We start from the raw sequence: 19,207 nt of genomic DNA on the forward strand, positions 1-19,207 counted from the left end.
GGCGCATTACAGAGATCAGCTCGCCGTGATGCTAACCAAAGGCACACAGTTCTACAGCAACAACACAGTGGCTCCGTCTCCCCAAGAGCTACTACCCCATTTTGCCTTCACACTGACAGACGGCACCACCATCCTGTTGCTGGATAATTATGCTTCATTAGTGTTGCAGAAGCGATGCGAAACATGCACAGATTTTTGCTATATTCAGACAGGTTTGTATTAGGATGCACTGTCAAAGGGCACCTCTACACAAGGTATTCAAACAGACAGACTTGCATCTGGTTCTTTTAATGGTATAACAATCTTTACATGTTGCTATACTTCAGAGTGCGTGTCGGGTGGCTTGAATGTAATAGTGGCAGGCCAGTTTTACAGCTTGAATGGAAACTACAGTGTCCTACAAGCACTTCCAAGAGGCACGAGAAAGCTTCAGGAACCTACACGTGCTGAATTAGAGGTGGGCACATCACTCCAGTCACTACACGTCATGCTAAGACTGCTAGAGAGAAATCTTGCATTAGTGTCATAGCACCGCTAACGACCAGCGTCGATCATGAAAAATGTCCATTTCATTACTTTGTTTCAGCACTTATTTTTAGAAATACAAATGGCCGAACAGGAGTAAAAAGCCGCTGTTTTAATGGCTTCATAAAGGCCCTTGCCCCTACGATATTTAGCAGCAGACAGTTCGTAAACTCTTTTCATACGTCAATACATTTAAAATAAAAAGGAGCGTATCGATACATTTCCTTTGTAAATATCCTGTAAATATAATCACAACAATATCTATTGATGCATTCGCAATTTATCAGGGGTCTGTCTTGGTGGGTTTGAACAAGCTTGCCTATCACTGCAAATTTACTGCACGGCACTAACTGGTCTCATTTAGTCTCATTTTAACCGGTATACAGGGTTAAAGAAAATTTAAAACACGGCTAGTGAATGTAAAACTCTCAGCTGACCTAAATAAACTTGGCAACAGCACGCTACACAACACACAAAAAACAACGAAGGAAACGGTGCACTTTTCTGTAGATTAACGGCAAATCAAGCAAAATTTTACGAGCTTCCCATGATTCACCCCAGTGGTTCAACAACTACAGCACCGCATTTCTCTCAAACAATCTCGCAGTGTATGCCACACTTTTTGTGAAGTAAAATGAAAGTCATCAAGAAAGCATTCTAATTGCCACTCGGATACCGCAAATCCACATCCACCTGACGAGAATGCTTTGCTCCACAACGTGCTCATACTGAGTTTTTACAAGCTGCTGCCAAAGGTGTGGCACATTTATTTTCTTTAAACTTCTGGTCAAACTCGTATGAGTGTTGCCATGTGCACCCCTATGGAATCCGTTTTCATACGAATCCACATGGAATCCGTTTTCATACGAATCCGCATGGAATCCGTTTTCATACGAATCCGCATGGAATCCGTTTTCATACGAATCCGTATGGAATCTGTGTTCATACGAATCCGCATGGAATCCGTTTTCATACGAATCCGTATGGAATCCGTTTTCATACGAATCCGCATGGAATCCGTTTTCATACGAATCCGTATGGAATCTGTGTTCATACGAATCCGCATGGAATCCGTTTTCATACGAATCCGTATGGAATCCGTTTTCATACGAATCCGCATGGAATCCGTTTTCATACGAATCCGCATGGAATCCGTTTTCATACGAATCCGTATGGAATCTGTGTTCATACGAATCCGCATGGAATCCGTTTTCATACGAATCCGTATGGAATCCGTTTTCATACGAATCCGCATGGAATCCGTTTTCATACGAATCCGTATGGAATCTGTGTTCATACGAATCCGTATGGAATCTGTGTTCATACGAATCCGCATGGAATCCGTTTTCATACGAATCCGTATGGAATCCGTTTTCATACGAATCCGCATGGAATCCGTTTTCATACGAATCCGCATGGAATCCGTTTTCATACGAATCCGTATGGAATCTGTGTTCATACGAATCCGCATGGAATCCGTTTTCATACGAATCCGTATGGAATCCGTTTTCATACGAATCCGCATGGAATCCGTTTTCATACGAATCCGTATGGAATCTGTGTTCATACGAATCCGCATGGAATCCGTTTTCATACGAATCCGTATGGAATCCGTTTTCATACGAATCCGCATGGAATCCGTTTTCATACGAATCCGCATGGAATCCGTTTTCATACGAATCCGTATGGAATCTGTGTTCATACGAATCCGCATGGAATCCGTTTTCATACGAATCCGTATGGAATCCGTTTTCATACGAATCCGCATGGAATCCGTTTTCATACGAATCCGTATGGAATCTGTGTTCATACGAATCCGTATGGAATCTGTGTTCATAAAAATCCGTATGGAATCCATTTTCATATGAATCTGGTCGAATTCATACGAGTAATTGGAAACAGCAAGCGAGAAATGCGCAGCTGCTTTGGCTCAACCAGTGCCAAACTTATTCTGCTGAGCAGAGAAAAAAATATGCTCTAGATTGACCAGTTGACTGCATCTCTGAACTATGACTGCATCTCGCAACAATGGTGAACAACAGGAACTGCAACGCAGTTCGACAAATGATCCAACCAACGAAATTCTAGCTCCTTGTTCACCAAGGATCACTTGTTCCTACGGACAGGCACCGTCAGTTTCCCAGCCTGAAGTGGTACTCTCTGATTTTGGGCTCCTCCGTGCAAATCTCTTCGTAGACGTCACACAAGCGTCCAATCTCTTCCACAGTCAGCTGGAGAATCCTTGTCGTTGGGTCAACGTCGGACAGCTTTATGAGGCGTGGCACCAATTCCTCTTGACGGACACGAGGGAAGAGGTTCCTGCACCGTAGTTTGTTACCGCATGTTAACAAATTAACTTGTTGTGTAAATAAATACACTCAAACCTCATTATAATGAAATTGCATCTGACATAAAAATAGCTTCGTTATATCCGAAAATTCGTTATAAACGTATATTCGTAACACTATCTATGACAACACTATTTTTCATTTACTACGTTATAACCGATAATTCGTTATATCCGTGTTCATTATATCGAGGTTTGAGTTGTAACAAACTATACATGGGGGCAACTTTTCTTGGCAGTAGTGTGGAAGCTACAGAACGAAAATGAATGCCTGCTAGCATGCCAAGAAATAGCACCTAATTTTGTTAATAATTTTCTAATTTGCCTTGCTCAAATAAAAACTGCTTTACTTATTATGAGACTGAAACAGCTTCGGGAAGTCGTAGGTAAAATGAAATTATTGTTCACCTAACAAGAATGTCTTCCATTTCTTTCCATTCCTTAGACAGCGCCATGTTTTCTGCACGCCTATTTTCCAAAGTAAACATAGTGTCCTTGACGTGTCTTAGTTCATGTGCCGCCGCAAACTCATCGTTTAGTTCTCCAAGAAAAATGTACTCGTAATGCGACACTGAAATGTACACTGAGCAGAGCAACCAAAATGTCTCTCTCCCATTCACGTTTTTCCTGTAAATGTTTTTCTAAACGTGTTAACGCTGTGAGCAAGCAAAAGCGATACTAGGATCAAAATCAGCTGCAAGCTGCCACACTACTAGCGCAGTAACACGGCAGTGCGGAAGCCCCGTCTTCGTAGCCTTCACTCCACAGCCGAGGTGAGCTGTTCCTGGGTATAAATTCTGCCTGGTCATCGTTACAACCTTGCTCCAGAATAACTTCAGTTCAGTCAGCAAGCCCAGTTCACAGCCCTTTTGCGTCTTGAGAATTTATGGCTAAAACCCATCGGCTTTACCATCCTTATTGCTGGCTTTCAGCCTTTCTGAACCTTACTGGTTTGGAAATTCCTCTCTAAAGGCTCATTCACATCTGCGATTTGCACTGGTCACGTGACCATTTCGTGAATGGCAACCAAAAAGCGACCCAAGGTGACCGGTGTTCACACATGCGTGCGACCTATACCCGTTGCCACAAAGAATTCACATCTGCTCGCATATGGCTCGCATTGCCATTGCCCCGTAAAATAAGCTGACGTCCTGGTCCTGCGCATGTGACTGGTTCAGAGGTTTGTGACTACAGTGATGCGACTGAAAAATCAAGCAGCGAGCGACTGAGCCAAAACAGTCACCCTGCGATCAAAGCGGCTATTTACGACCGTTTGCAATCAGTCGCTGTGCGGTAAACTTGGTCGCGCGACAGGTGTTAGTCGCAAGTGTGAATGAGCCCTAAGGAAGTAGAATGCACATCTTTTACTCACTTGGCTCCATTCGTGAGCACTTTCTGGCGGCCGTTGAAAAGGCAATTGATGACTTTCTCTATGAGGTCAAAGGGATGCCGGATGATTGGCTCCTTCAACGGTACAAGCCGCACCAGCCCAACGTCCACTTCTGCGGGAGGCACGAAACTGCTTCCTGCAAGAAGGAACACATTCATATTGGGCAGAGGCATTGGCAGAGTAAGTTCGAGTAGTGCCACACAGAAATTTAATTTTTCGAAATAGTATTTTAACCACGGTTCCTTTCATGATATAGACAGTTCTGAACTTTTCACCGTCATCTCACCTGTAAGTAACGTTATCCCGGTTTACGTGCAGATTTCATTTTAAGTAGAGCTGTGCGAATAGCAAAATTTTGGGTGCGAAGCGAATTCGAACATTGAATTGTGAGTGCGAATCGAATCGATTATTTTTCGAATATTTCTAGAATATTTTTCGAATACTTCGAAGCGAAACAGCAGAAAAAAAAGTTAGAGAGGATTCCTAAGCATATTCTTATGAGAGAGCAACATGAAAGTGTTAATTTTTGCTAGGTTGATGAAGCACTGGCTGGGTGGTGTTTCATAGTTGTCTTATCAAGAATGAGGCAATGTATAGGCCAAATTGTATTTATGTACTTGATTTGGTGCAACCAAAGTGTTGCCGACAACACTTTACACGTGATAGGCATAGATGACATTTCCTCAGCCTCTCCTCCTCTTTCAATTACTGTGGAAGCCCAACTGATGCGGCGGACAAGGGTGTGCTAAGTCCGGAGTTCCAAATCTGCCTCGTAGACGTCGATATATAAGAACAACTGAAATTTTGGATGCTAAAAATCTTCGGCTTCCAATTTTTCGGACTTCCTGCCCCAATTTCAGGTCCAAAACAGCATTAATTGAGCTCCCACCTCTGCCACATCTTTAATCTCCATGTTGGAACAAGCGTTTTCTTGAGTTAATACATTTGCGACCGTAGCAGAGTTTGAAAAGCAGCTTTGCCCCAATACCGGGGTGTGATCAGATGAAGCATATTGAAAATCTAGGGACCACTTCCGTTGTCTCTTGGCAACGTTCGACCGTAAGGGAGCTTGAAAGGCAGCTTTGCCGCAATACGAGAGTGTAATTAGGTGAAGCATATTAAAAATTTGAAGGGGTCACTTTCAATCGGGCGTTGTATTTGTTTTTGGGAAGTTCGAATAGTTCGAATAGTAAAATTCCAGTGCAAATCGAATCGAATAAAAAACACTATTAGAAAAATATTCGAAATTTCAAATATTCGCACACCTCTAATTTTAAGCAAAGCTTTTATAACTCCCAGTTTTCAGCAGCAGCATTGTACGCGAAAAACCTGGCATCGGCAAGTGTACAGAAATGTGGCCCTCGAAGGTGCGTTGGTCGCATGAATGTTTGTACACGCCAATTTTCAATAAGTGATGCTCTCTTGATCATGGGCTTGTTGGCGATCAGCTTGCTTCTGATGAGGCAATCTGATCTTTTACTGAAGCGACTCGTCATTTCACGTCGCCACATTTCATTGTTGCCTCGACATGAATGCATGTCCATCGTTGTTGCCCGTAGCGACTCAAGTGTTGCGCTGCTAAACACGTGGATGAAGGTCCAATTCCCAGCATTGAGGAAGGAAACAGTTAGGAGGCAGCGCGAGCGTCGCTGAAGGAACACAGATCCTTCAGCGAATAAGCTATGCTTATTCGTGGTTTTGCCTGCGTGACACCATAGTTCATGGCTATACTATGCTTTACCCTCTCCCTTCCTCCTCACCCTCACTTTCCTTTTCCACCCCCTTGCTACATTTGGCTATGTTATACATGGTTTTATTACGAAATTTGTTGAATCCCAAACCCCTTCCCTATGTAAAGTGTCATGTGAATGATTACACGCACTCTGGCTCTCTGCCTTCTAACAAAGAGCTAGTGTCTCTTTGCTCTCCTTCACAGGGGCAGTAGTTTCACCAAGTTGTGACACATTCACCAACCGGCAAGCTTTTACATTCAGAAAATCATGTAGAGATAGAATGAGAGATGCTCGAGAGGGGTGTGTCGTGAATATCACGTGACGTCTGCCACCTTTTGCTCTCGGTGCTAAGCCCACTCAGGGGACTCTTCCGAGTACACATTTTCTTCTCCACTTATGAAGAGAATCAAAAAAGGCTGGCGAGTTGCAAAAATGAAAACAGCACTAAACGTGGCAAAACAAACAAGAGAAGAGGTCAGGCCCTCTATTTTTTTTCTTTTCAGATCGCAAGGCTCATTTCTGAAGCGAATGTGCCTCCATTAGCGTTATCCCTGACCTGCACCTCCATTAGCAAGACCAACATAGATATGGGCTTCTGGCAAGGCTGAGCATTACTCACTTGATAGCCTGGTGCAGTGTGTCGAACTTCCTCGATTTGAAAACGTGTGCCAACAGTGGGCTACACTGATAGTGTAATTTGGCTAACTGGCTTACTGTGTAGAAGGAGCAATAAATGCCCTTTCGTGTGTCTGCATTGCGGTTTACCGAGTTGTTTGTCCTTCGATCACATAAGAGACTTTAACACCATAGGTTGGCAAACTCACACATGAGTCGACTCATTCAGACTCAGATTGGGCCATGAGTTCTGAGTGGATCCAGCTGAGTAATATTTTGGTGAGTCTGAGTTTGAATCCGGTTGAGAAAAATTTTAGTGAGTCTGAGTCCAATTGAGGAAACTTTTGGTGAGACTAACTCTGAATGAGTTCGGTGGAGGAAACTTTTGGTGAGTCTGAGTCCCAGTGAACACAGTTAAGAAAAATTTTAGTGAGTCTGACTGAGAAAAATTTTGGTGAGACTGCGTCTGAATGAGTACGGTTGAGGAAAATTTTGGCGAGTCTGAGTCCGGTTGAGAAAAACTTCAGTGAGTCCGACTGAGGAGAATTTTGCTGAGACTGAGTATGAACGAGTCCAGTTGAGGAAAATTTTGAAGAGTATGAGTCCAAGTGAGCCTTTGACATTAAAATCTATTTTCGCATAGCAGGCCTACTGAGGTTGACACTATTGTGACATCAGGCTGCAGTGTGAATTCTGGTGACTTCACACACCAGTATGGCTAGTTGTGATGACGTCAGGTATCAACACGTTCAAAATGGCTGCTCGTGTGTCACTGGAAACACTCAAAATGGCCGCTTGTGCGTCACCAACGGAGTCACGGAGCTGAGCGGCTGTGGAAACAACACATCATGCGCAAGCATGTGACGAGAAGCTCAAACCGTGTTGTGACGTCAGGGTACAGTAGGAACCGAAACTAGCTTTTAAGAAACACAGTGCAATTACTTTTTCAGGGTGCACACATGCTTACCAGCACATTTTCTAGGCTCTTAAGGTCTTGGCCCTTCATTTGACGCAAAAAAAAAATGACAACTAAAAATTTTCATGTCAGTACACTTTTAAGAAACAGGCCTGACATAGGTGCAAGACACATCTCCCTACCGTTGAGCGTAAGCCTGTGCTGGGTGGTGCAGTAGTTCTGGCAGAGGACCGAGAGACGGCAGCGCTGTGGGTCCAGGATGGGGGCGCCGATGCGCTGAGCCACCTCCAGCTGAAAGGTCAGGCTGAGAGGAACGCGACCGCGCTGGAAGGGGCCTTCACGACGAGAGATCTGCCGAAGCCAGCTCACCAGCAGCGGGCTAGCAACGCTGAACGGCAGGTTGCCCACCAGGCACACCTCGGGCAACTCGTCCGACTCCCATGACACACCGAGCTCCCTGGTTTTCGAGAGAGAATGCATACCCAAGGCCTTCTCAGTGACTACTGCGAATACATAAGTAAAGGTGCTATGGGGGCTATGGGCGCGCATAATTCTGAGTGCGTCGTTTTCCACTCATCCTTTCATTAGTTCCTGGCAGAGCAAACGGTCATGAATACTGCGAAACATTGCACTGGCGAACAAAGAGTCAAACAGGATAAAAAGCAACACACAGTAGTGGGATTGTGTGTCTCTCCCTATACTGTCTGTGTCTTTGTTCACCAATACAACGTTTCACAGTATTCACTAAAACCAACTAGCCCAGCTATAAATGCTTAGCTTCTCAGTGAAGCTAGTTTACATGCCCAGATTTCAATGCCGGTTACTTGCCTCTTGTATTCTGATGTCACCAGTCAAAGAATTAAGGCAGCTTTAGAATAGGGTATGCACAGATAGCATTCGTTACGCACGCAAGCTATTTCCGTCACTTAACAGGGGTACGCAAGAGGATAGTGTATGACGCATGCACAGTGGCGACAAACGCTAACGCAAAGCTTTGCGTACCCTATTCTAAAACTCCCTAAAGGCACAGAACACAAAAGCAGCGACAATACTAGCACTGACTTCGAACTGGCGTTTATCACAGGCACGTAAATATAAAACCCCCCATGTGTAATCGCAACCGCCCGGGCAAGTTATCGAGTTTAACAAAACTTGATATTGGGCGAGATGGTGCATGCTGTCGGCGAAATTAAAGCGCAAATATAGACATACACATAACAGGCGCTAACTTTCATCTGCCAGATCACCAGATGAAAGTTAGTGCCCGTTCTGTGTTTCTTGACTTATGTGTATGTCTATTTTTACGCTTTAATTGTGCCAAAAGTCATCTAGATATACACAAATGTTTGAGAAAAATAAAGCGAGGTCAAGACGGTACTCCACGTGCACATGAATCTAAGCAAGCAAATTCTTTATCTGTTAACGCTACGGAAGGTTCGCTGACATAGCTCTCCCTTGCAAAAGCTGCACGTTCAATGACAATTTTGGTATTATTGCATGTATGTCAGGCTAACACTGCTCTCTTGTCAAATAGCGATCTCATAGCTTGCCTCTTGCATGCAGAATGATCATATTTGTCAAGTATGAAGTTTGTAAACATGTATTTGACACTACAATTGGCCTCTGAATGCCAATACAGCACCATCGATATTATCGCGACTTGTTTAAACAGATATATTTGCTGAAGATGAGTAGCAATAAAACTGCATAGACATAATCAAGTTACTCATAAAAAAAAGAATAAGTATGGGGCTTGCATTTCTTTTGGCTGTTCTTGCATGTGGAAGCTGCAGTGTTCACAGGAATTGAGCAGACCAGTGTCAAGCGACACAACATATTTTTAGGCCAGTGTGCCATGATATCATGATGTATGCACCAGTCTGTGGCAGTATAATTAGCGTAGTTATTCACAACACGTTACTGGTACCCACGCCGCATATTCCTTTGAGGAACACTTCAAATGACTAAATATAGGGAATCCGACTAAAGATAATTTCTGTTGAATGATCTTCGAAGCTGCAGCAGCCAGAAAAATATTTGATGACAGCAAATGTATTCAATTCATTATTTAATATGACTTCGCCAGTTAAATTACAAAGTGTCCAACCAGAAACAAGAGTTTTCCACCAATGTTGCTTTCTGGCAAAAATGTTCGTTGCGCGCTACAGGAAGGACTAGGACGGTTGAAATGAGCGTCGCGAGTCACGTGCAATTCAAGTCAAATTTCAGCCTCCTCATTTCAACATGGAGGCATGAAATGATGACACATCACTGAACGAGGAATGTTGCTGGAGAAAATGGGGAACATCACCAGCACTACCACTTATCCAGCAACGCTCCCTGTTTAACAGTTTCTCAAGTCACAGCGAGCATGTTCAAGACTTTAGGGGACATGACATAACTGTATAATATAAGTAATCTAGTACTTGAAGCGTAATTTCTTGCATACTGCGAGAGAAATTGTAGTGGTGATCTTCAAGTCAATTCTTTTGCACTACCCAGAGCATGAGCGTTGTGAAATCATGCAAGTGTTACGCTTCAGAATGCGTCCACTGCAGTCGGGGGATCAAACCGATAACCCAGCAGTCAGCAGCAGGTTTCCTACCAAGTCACTACAGTAGGTGAATGTTATATTGCGGTCAATTTCTACACGCGGTGCACAACTACTAAGTGAAGCCGGTGTGCCAACAAATACCACTGTAAGAATGATTACAGAGGGCTCCCAGGACCTGTGGGTGAGAAAATACTACTACGAAGTCTTAGCCCCACCACTGCTACGCAAGCACTACCACCTCTCTAAATCTTGCTGTTTGCTTGCTCCTCCTAGTCGTCATTCACAGAACTCACATTGTATACAGAGTGTCAGAATCACAACAATGGCAAAACTGGCGAGTCGAAATTTATTCATAGTTGCAGCATGCAAGAAGATGCCAACGTGGAGATTAAATGTACAGGACGAAGTAACAGTGCTATTGTAACATTTATATCTCTTTGCCTTCTAGTTCAATACTAGCCACTTCCGTTAAAAAGATGAACCCTTGCCATGAACCTTGAATGGGCCTACCTGTATGATAATAACTGGCGATTGCATATACAACACACAATAAAAACTGATTGATTGAATGCTGCCTATTAACAGACATTAGCGAAAGCAAAAAGTGATACAAATAGAGGAAACAAAAGGAATAACAGCTGCATACAACTAAACCAATAAGCACAATTCCTCTTGAATATGCATATTCGCACAGTCAAACTCTGATACAATGAGTATGAATTATTGGTTATAATGAAGTTATCTAAGCGTAGTCTTTTCATTTTCTCAGTGCTGCAAGTGTAGTTATAACAAATCTTTCTGATATAACAAAGCCATTTTGTGTCAGATGCAACTTCGTTATAAGGAGGTTCTACTGTAGAAGGATTAGAGAAACAAGTAAGGAATTGTCAAGGAAAAATATCTCTTCCCTTGTCAGTGTAATTGATGCCTGGCTATCACACCAGTTTTGTTGCACCTGCCTGTTATCTGCGTTGTTTCCCGTATTTATATAAGGTCTCAGTTCCATGAAGGTTTCAGTTGAAAGACAGCACACTGTGGCTACAGCGCAACGGACACACTCGAAAAGCAAATAAACAAACGCAACATGGCACTGACTATCAACTGAAATTGACTGAACCACACATATATAAGGCGCACATCTGTTGTGTTTGCCTAGGGCTGGATTTGGTAACATTTGTGCCTGTTATGTATGTGTGGTTCAACCAATAAACTTCAGCTGATAGTCAGCGCCATGTTGTGTAGATTGTTTTGCCTTTAGTCTGTGTCCATCATGCTGTAGCCCCAATGAAGCTATACCTACTCGCCCAGTGTTTAGTCTTACTGAAGGCCTTAATGAAAACCGACAGATAATGAAGCCAAGGAAAGTATAGGGGACGTTAATTGTACTGTTTTAAGTGTATTGTAATAATTATGATAGAGACGTGAAGAAAGTAAAGTGGACGAAAAGACAACTTGCTGCCGGCAGGGACCAAACCTGCAACCTTCGAATAACGCACCCAATGCTCCACCAATTGAGCTAGGACAGCATTCGTCCTCGCGTCCACTTTATCGGGCATTTATGCGCATGCAAGCCTGCAAGTGTTACTGATCTTGCTGAAGACGGCACATGTTGCATTTCTTTTCTGCGCGCTCATGTTCTCTTGTGTGCAGCTACAATGCATACGCTTAACGCTTACTCACTCCGGTATTAGCTCCGGCAAGTGCTGGTGAAAGATGTCACCCATCACTACATGCAGTCGGCCCTCGCTGGCTTCGGACAGGATCTGCGAGCAAGAAGTGACAACCACTGATATGAGAATGCAAGTACAATGAGAAACTTTCGTTACGCTTTTGCGTGGTGTTGCCAGAGTTATTAGGTGAATTACGGAACAAAAATTTGGTCCTATTAGCGCACTGACAACTCGACCTATGCGGGGTCAACAAATACAAGCGCGCAAGTTTTCCACGTTTTCATATGCAGAGTTATTGCCCGCCTTTTCTGCAGTTATGTTATCAGCTAGAAAAAAAATGCACATGCGTCAGGACCTAGCATGCTGTCTAGTTATGAAGTTAATTGAACTGTAGCAACGCTCCACCGTGCGATAACTGGAATAATGTGAACCACATTTGGCTATAACTGTGCCCGAAGTATTTATGAAAGGCGAATGTGCCGTTTGCTTATTTATTTGTTTAAGCGGCTGTAAGCTTTTCTTCAGGCTCATACAGTAGGGGCAGTCCACACATCACAACACACGGCACCTCATTAGACACGATATAAATAGAATATGACACAATAACATAAAACTATTCCATTCAAAATATTGAAACCTTGGGCTTGTTGGTGTAACACTGCAACCCACCAGTGCAGTTGTGGGAAGCGATACACCGGCCAAACCGGGCGATGTGTCAATGAACGATTCACGGAACACAATGATAATGTTATAAAAGGCCAGGGTGGTGTTTTCGCACTACATAGTCGCGAATGCGCCTGTCAGCCACTCCTAGACGCAGCGGAAGTAATCTGCAAGCACAAAAACAACAACGTGCGGAAACTCACCTCCAGCGTCGGGGCGAATCGACTGTCCTTCTCGATGGCAACGACCCGTCGTGCCCCTAGCTCGAGCAAGGGTCTGGTGAGACACCCAGGTCCGGGTCCTACCTCGATGACGTGCTTGTCGCGTACGCTGCCGCAAGCGCGCACCAGCCTCTTGGCCAACTTGGGGTCGAGCAGAAAGTTTTGCGACAACTTGCGCATTGCGCGGATTCCGTACATGCGGAGAAGATCGCTAGTTGACGGCATCGGCGGCAGTCGCAATGCCGACGCAGCTTTAACCACGCGCGCGCTCTTAGCGGCCGACATTGCGAAGTTTTCAGCGCTTTAAACTTTGCGAAGTTGGCGAATCGGCTGCTGCGCTGCCAAGGAGTTCACAGAGCGGTAATGGAATTCATTAGTATCGTTGGACAAGCGATTTCCCGGAACGCATGTTGCTCCGTTGGAGAAACTCAACCACTCCAAAACAACACCGAAACTCGCATCACTTTCACATGGCCGCAAGCGGCTACGATTTCATATGGCTAAAACGGAGCCAATTATAGCCAATAACGAAAGCAAAAAAAAGAAGGGGGGGGGGCGATTACGACGTTTGCATGAAACACTTCCAGTGTGCGAAAGAAATAATAGCGGTCGAGACTTGCGATGAAACGAGATTGTTTTTAGAAACGGCAGCCACGTCACGTGAGACCACTACGCGTACGAGACTGCAAACCGAAACCCTGGGGTTTGCAGGTCGTTGCGGTTTCGATATGGTTTCGCTCTTGCGTGAAAACTGTAATACAAGATCTTAGCCTTCGTCCATGCTGTTGTAAATAATACATCCGCGCGACGTTATTCAATTTAGCTTAGATACCCTGCCATTTTTTGTAAAAATAATGCGACGCTGCAATGACCACGCGCTCTCAGGTGTTCTACTGCCTTCTTCATTTAACAGCGGCAGAATTACAACCGCCATACTTACTATAATAATGCCAGAATAATGTGTCTCAATTTGCAAGTTGTTCATTATCAGCTACAAATAAAGCATGACATTCACGGGAAAATAATTTATAGGCTTCATGCGATCAACAGTGCGTGCGTCCATAAAGAATGTCACTGCAACAATCATTTTGATAAAGATGTCTTGCTTTCGTTGGGGTCGTAAGTTCATCTACAATTTCAGGTGCTTGTTTCTGCATGGTCAAAGCAATTAAATCTCCCTTATCTAAATGCTGGCTACAGTGACATTCCTTGCATGCTCAGCCACTGTTTTAGTGCCTTTACAAAGTGACAAAAAATATTATACAACCTTCCCATTAACAGAACATGAGCAAGGCAACATGGCTCCCGATGACAGCACAACATGAGATCGTGGTGCTTCCATTTTGTGTCTTTCTATGTAATCCTATTTCTTGCACTAACTGCCAGCAAACTACTAGTAGCTCTGAAAAAATTATCATTCAATCCAAAGTTCATCAATGAAACTGGTTCTACAAACTATACAGCCCTTGAGAAAAATGTATTTACTCCTTATTGGGAAAACTTTTATTATATTTAACATCCCATTTTGCATGTATAAAAACAGCACTGCTCTGAAAATATGACTAGCCAAGGAACACATAGTTGGCAATCTTAAAAGACGCAACGGAACAGTCACGCCAACCATGCACCAAGCGTGCTGAGTACATACACAGTCATTTAACAAACATATCCTCGCACTCGGAATGGTCATTCGCATTAACAATTGTTGCTCTTGCGCACGTGCTAAGCATCTGAAACGTCACCCACTTTCAGAAATTTGCGCAGAGCCATCCAGGCATCAAAGCCTAGGTCGTCTATCTGAAGCCGGCCATCATCGCACTCGTGACAGCAAAGGTCTTCCTTCACAACACCAGCCAACTGCCAAAAATCGACTGACAGACGCTTCTTGCTCGCTGCCAGCTTCTGCTGCACCTCGTCCAAGGACATTGTCTGCGCCAACCTGTAGTAGACTAAGGGGTGCCATGACACGAGCTCAAATGCAGTCGCGCACCTTTTCAACGTGGAACCGGCGGCAAAGTGCGCGGCGCGCACGACTAACGAGGAATTTCGAGACAGCAGGCCCTGTATGACTTGCCAGTGAGCCTGACTGCTTTCGGAATCCGCGACATTCAAGGACGTGAGCGTGTAGCCACTTCGGAGGCAACTGGCCAGCTCCGACATGAAGAGGGCGCATACATCGTTGGGCGCGAAAGAGGCCGACAGCCCGTACAAGGTCTTGCTCTGCTGTATCCACTTGGCGAACATGCGCACATCGCTGTCGTACAGAGTGCAGCTGAATATTCCGAGCCTCTCGAGAGTTGTGTTTGCCAAAAGGCCAGCCATGACGATTCTATTCACAGATTTGTCAACGATATTGACGGCAATGTCAAGCTCTTTCAGTGCGGTCGTCGATGATACGTACATCGCCAACGACTCGGCGCACCGTTCATCGAACATTTCCAGAAGCCGTCGGTCAGTACGCAGGTTAATCGAAGTAATGCTGTCGTGCAATCTGAGTGCGGAGCATATTTCCCTCAAATTTGCGGTGTCGAGGAACCTGAAGCTGTGGGTTCCTGTCAGTGGAAGATTCTCGCATTTTCGCAAGGAATCGGCGAAGAGCATGGCGTTGGAGTAGCAATGCCTGATGGCAACCTTGTCAAATGTGTCGGTCTCCTCGACAAGCCTGACAAATTCGCAGAAGCCGCTGCAACTCACTTGCAAGAACTGGATCTGATGAAACGAGTCGCTCTCCTTCACTGCTGTAAGCAGGCTTCGCAATTCGTGGTCGCGAAAGTAGACATGTCCGAACAGCAGCCTCTGGAGAGAGACGCTGTTCCGCAAAGTGTTCACAAACGGCTGAACGCGCCACAACTCCCCCCACATGGACTTCGCTCTCTTGACGGCAGAATCGCTCTCACCTTCCATGCCGAGCCACGGTTGTATGAACGTATACTCGATATTGCCGATGTCGAGCTCCTGAAGCGTTGTATTCACGGTCAGCGCATCCGACATCGAGTTGGCGTCGGCCAGGGTGAACAAGAATCGCTGCAGGCTCAGCTTCTGGAGCACGCGGTTCGTTTCCAAACTCTTGAACAACAGCCCGACGTTGCACGAAGAGCGCCAGGTCTGCTTCACCACGGTCAGTTCCACGAGCACGGAGTTGGAAGAGAGAAACTTGGACAGGGAAGCGCCGTTGTCGAGTTCAATACACGCGCTGTCGATCGTCAGGCTGGTGATGGTCGAATTCTCCTGCAGGGGACCCAGGACAACCTTGTAGTCGGAGCGACAGGACGCATTGGTGACGCTCAGCACTCTCAGCGTAGTCGACTTCTTCAAGAATTCCGCAAAGCGGGCCTGGACTTCGTTTCCGCTTCCCAGAAGCCTACCCTCACTGCACACCAACTCCCTGAGGTGGCAGTTGGCACAGACGTCAACGATGAGCTCGCCGACCTCGTCGAACTCCAGTCCGGACGTGTCGATCTGCAGCTGCTCGATAGAGGTGCTTCGCCGCAAGGCGTCATTGAACAGCGCGGGGTAAGCCTGGAGCATCTCGTAGTCCACAATGACGGAAACGATGCAGCGGTGGTTGGCGAGCACGCAGTGGATCAATGCGTACGTGTACTCGAGCCGATCCTGGCAACTGTACTCCATGGGTCTGAGAAAGTGCTGGCACACGAAGGCCAATCTACCCGGCTGCACTTCCCGGAGCTCAGCCATGGCAAACCACAGCAGCTCATTCCAGAGGGTGAGGTGCTCGAAGATGCGGCACACCCGCGTACCGCCGTTGTGCGTACAAATAGTCGGATACGGAACCACGCGCCCCAGGGCTCCAGTCGCGACTGCTTGAAAGGCGAGTGCCAGGTCAGCAGCTTTCAAGTGGGTGAGCCCCAAACTTTCAAGGTGGGTGGCGTAAGACCACAGCGTTCTTCTCTCTGGCTCCATGCCTCTGAAAGAAAAGCCATAATATAAGAGCAGCTTCAACACCACGTTTCAGTCCACGATTTCCCCAATTAAATGCAAGAGCATTTCTTTGGCTGTCGTTGTTCACTATGGCCTAGCCGACTGCCTGGCCTCGATAAAATAACTGCGCAAAAGAAATTTAACTGTGGTTTCTTCATAATGACAAAAAGCGCAACTTCAACAGGGAATAAGAAAGAACGCAGGATGGAGTGCTCCGTCTTGTGTTGTTTCTTAGTTTTCGTTCAAGTAGCGTTTTTTTTTTCTTTTCATTATGAACCTATACCAATATGTCCAATTATCCTGAATGAGGTTTCTTTCAGCGATTAACTCGTGCCCACAAATGACATGCAAGCTCCTTCCCTCGATACCATGACGACATGCGGGAATGAACACTTGACCCATGCGACTAAAGGAAGTGACGCTCAGATGGTCCGAGAACATTCACCTAGAATGCCAATGCGAAATGCTCTTCGTGGGTCGCAGAGCGTGTGTGTACGTGTGCGAACACTCTCGCACCAACCTGGACAATCATACAGAGATGGATTGTGGGAGAATTTGTCATTTCACTTTTGACTGAGTCACAAAGGTGTACAAGGATTTTCACGCAACGCCTGACAAATTGCTGTCCAAACTTTAAAACAAACGCAAGAATTTTCGGCATGCTGCGCCACCTTTCATGAACAGTTGTGTGTTTTACAAACATTCGTTTCTGTCACAACCAACAGCTACAGTGACACCAAAGCATGAACCAGGCCCGTAGCCAGGAATTTTTTTCGGGGAGGGGGGGGGGGGCACTTGCTGAAAGCCTTGTGTATTTGAGAAAAATGCCTATTTTCATGATTAATTTTCGACATAACACCATGTGTCATCAAAATTTCGAGGCCCCCCCCCCCCCCTGGCTACGGGCCTGGCATGAACCCTATAGTATGTGATCAGTCATTAGTAGTAGACCATACTCACAGTTGTTAATTCAGCTTAAATTGCAGGCAGATCCGTAATAAGTTATCGTGTTTCTTGGGGAGTGACAAAATTTAAGTATTCACGTGACCTACTCAAGCAGGAGTGCTAAGATAAAGCAGGGAATGTTTGGCTGATGATACCACATTCAATGTAGTGCAAACATGTAGTACAAGCTTTGGAGGTAGCCATCAGTGCTGGTCAAAGCTTAAAAGTATAATGACTCCCCCATTAGTGAATATAGTGAACTTTTTATTTATCACAACTGTACTTTCTCAAACGAATGCAAATTTCTGAAGTCACTAAACTGGCAAATGACACATCAATTTTCGTTTTTCGTCTCATTTTGATATATCTCAAAGCGAGCCATTGTTACTGAATATGACTGGAAATTCATCATTAATATTTTAAACTGGCACTCTCCGAAATTCCAGAGAAGACCGGTCATTGTTCCGCGCGTTTTCAAGAAACTGCCACTAGCTGTGCAACGACTGCAGTTATATTTCAGAAAATCATTCAAAACAGTCCTCAAATTCGCCGCTCTATTACAGCAGATATTCTAATATGAGATAAAAAATTAAAAAAAAAAACCGAACATCCCATAACTTATGCCTGATACTTCGCGATGGAATAGCACGAGCTGTTCCATTCAAGTTTGAAATTTCCCAGGCTCCTATTTTCTTTGGACAAAGCTGGCTCGGTGATACTTTTACAGCGAGACGTCTGACTGGTGCCGGACGCTACGGCCCATTCAGGGGTACTCGGTCATTTCAGTACACTTTAACGGCGTCTACGAGTAACAGCGTTTTCCTGGAACGTACCGAGCACGATGTAACACCAAGAACGCTGTCGCCTGCGGACGCCGAACGCTGAGTAACAAGCTACACCGACAAAGTCTAAAGCCCGTTAATCCCCACTAATCAATCAATCAATAAATCAATAAATCAATCAATCGAATGAGAAAGCAACGTTACCTTTACGACCGATTCCTCCAGAGGTGGTACTCGCACTTGGCCGAAGGTTGGACTGTCGAAAGCACGAACCAGACGCTTGAAACCGATTAGCAGCTACTACGCGTAATACTTCGAATCTGAACGGCAAGTCGGCGACACTTCAAGCACTCCGTTGACCCTGTTACGTCACCACTGAAGTGTTCTACTATGCACGCGCCACATGCCACTACGAACAAAGTTCACGAGTTTGTTCATGCGTTTCTTAGCTTGTCCGGGTGTTCTGATTACCGTGAACGCAACACGGAGCGAAGACTACGGGTGAATGCGAGACAAACTAAAATAAGCTTCCGAAACAAGAGTGGCTAGGGTCTAACCGCGGCCGTGAGCCACCTACCGCAAGTTGCACGCGCCACACTGCATATAAAATACAAACGTGAACATTTGCGAACGCTTGAAGCGCGCGGGCGCACGCGCCCATGTCCCATGTGACTTGCGTTGGCTGGACAAGACAAGCGGCTCGACTTCCTTCGGCTCTTCCGAGGACGTCGAGTACGAAACAACTCCACGATCCCACGTTTGGCGCTGTTTTGCGTGTATGCGTAATCAACGACGTAATGCTTGCCGTGTAAAAATCAGTAGAACGCGTTCTCCGCCTTATCCTAGCTCTTCATTCCGCGAACCGTGATATCACGCGTACAAGGCGCGTTGGACCAAATCGGACAAA

General features: G+C 45.3%; 3 protein-coding genes across 3 annotated transcripts; all 3 read right to left on the minus strand.

Annotated features, from left to right (window-relative positions):
* Positions 1–272: 272 nt before the first annotated feature.
* On the minus strand, positions 273–2,389 carry LOC125760095 (uncharacterized). Its single transcript, XM_049419761.1, has 2 exons — positions 1,145–2,389; positions 273–496 (listed from the first exon to the last, which is right to left on the minus strand). The coding sequence occupies exon 1, from the start codon at positions 2,387–2,389 to the stop codon at positions 1,313–1,315; it is 1,077 nt and encodes a 358-aa protein (XP_049275718.1). The 3' UTR covers positions 273–496; positions 1,145–1,312.
* On the minus strand, positions 273–13,131 carry LOC119371806 (mitochondrial dimethyladenosine transferase 1). Its single transcript, XM_037642263.2, has 5 exons — positions 12,617–13,131; positions 11,761–11,843; positions 7,709–7,983; positions 4,245–4,398; positions 273–2,844 (listed from the first exon to the last, which is right to left on the minus strand). The coding sequence occupies exons 1-5, from the start codon at positions 12,917–12,919 to the stop codon at positions 2,658–2,660; spliced, it is 1,002 nt and encodes a 333-aa protein (XP_037498191.1). The 5' UTR covers positions 12,920–13,131; the 3' UTR covers positions 273–2,657.
* A 969-nt stretch (positions 13,132–14,100) lies between these two features.
* LOC119371804 (uncharacterized) lies at positions 14,101–18,946 on the minus strand. Its single transcript, XM_037642258.2, has 2 exons — positions 18,505–18,946; positions 14,101–16,559 (listed from the first exon to the last, which is right to left on the minus strand). The coding sequence occupies exon 2, from the start codon at positions 16,553–16,555 to the stop codon at positions 14,357–14,359; it is 2,199 nt and encodes a 732-aa protein (XP_037498186.1). The 5' UTR covers positions 16,556–16,559; positions 18,505–18,946; the 3' UTR covers positions 14,101–14,356.
* Between the last annotated feature and the right edge of the window lie 261 nt (positions 18,947–19,207).

The sequence above is a fragment of the Rhipicephalus sanguineus genome, chromosome 10 (assembly GCF_013339695.2).
Source record: "Rhipicephalus sanguineus isolate Rsan-2018 chromosome 10, BIME_Rsan_1.4, whole genome shotgun sequence".
NCBI classification, from domain to species: Eukaryota; Metazoa; Arthropoda; class Arachnida; order Ixodida; family Ixodidae; genus Rhipicephalus; species Rhipicephalus sanguineus.

Coding starts and splice junctions, on each gene's coding strand:
- LOC125760095 (XM_049419761.1), bottom strand. CDS start 2,389: ATGAAAATGGATTCCATACGGATTTTTATGAACACAGATTCCATACGG.
- LOC119371806 (XM_037642263.2), bottom strand. CDS start 12,919: ATGTCGGCCGCTAAGAGCGCGCGCGTGGTTAAAGCTGCGTCGGCATTG. Junction 11,844..12,616: donor GATTCGCCCCGACGCTGGAG/GTGAGTTTCCGC, acceptor TCTTGCTCGCAG/ATCCTGTCCGAAGCCAGCGA. Junction 7,984..11,760: donor TTGCCGGAGCTAATACCGGA/GTGAGTAAGCGT, acceptor CTCGAAAACCAG/GGAGCTCGGTGTGTCATGGG.
- LOC119371804 (XM_037642258.2), bottom strand. CDS start 16,555: ATGGAGCCAGAGAGAAGAACGCTGTGGTCTTACGCCACCCACCTTGAA.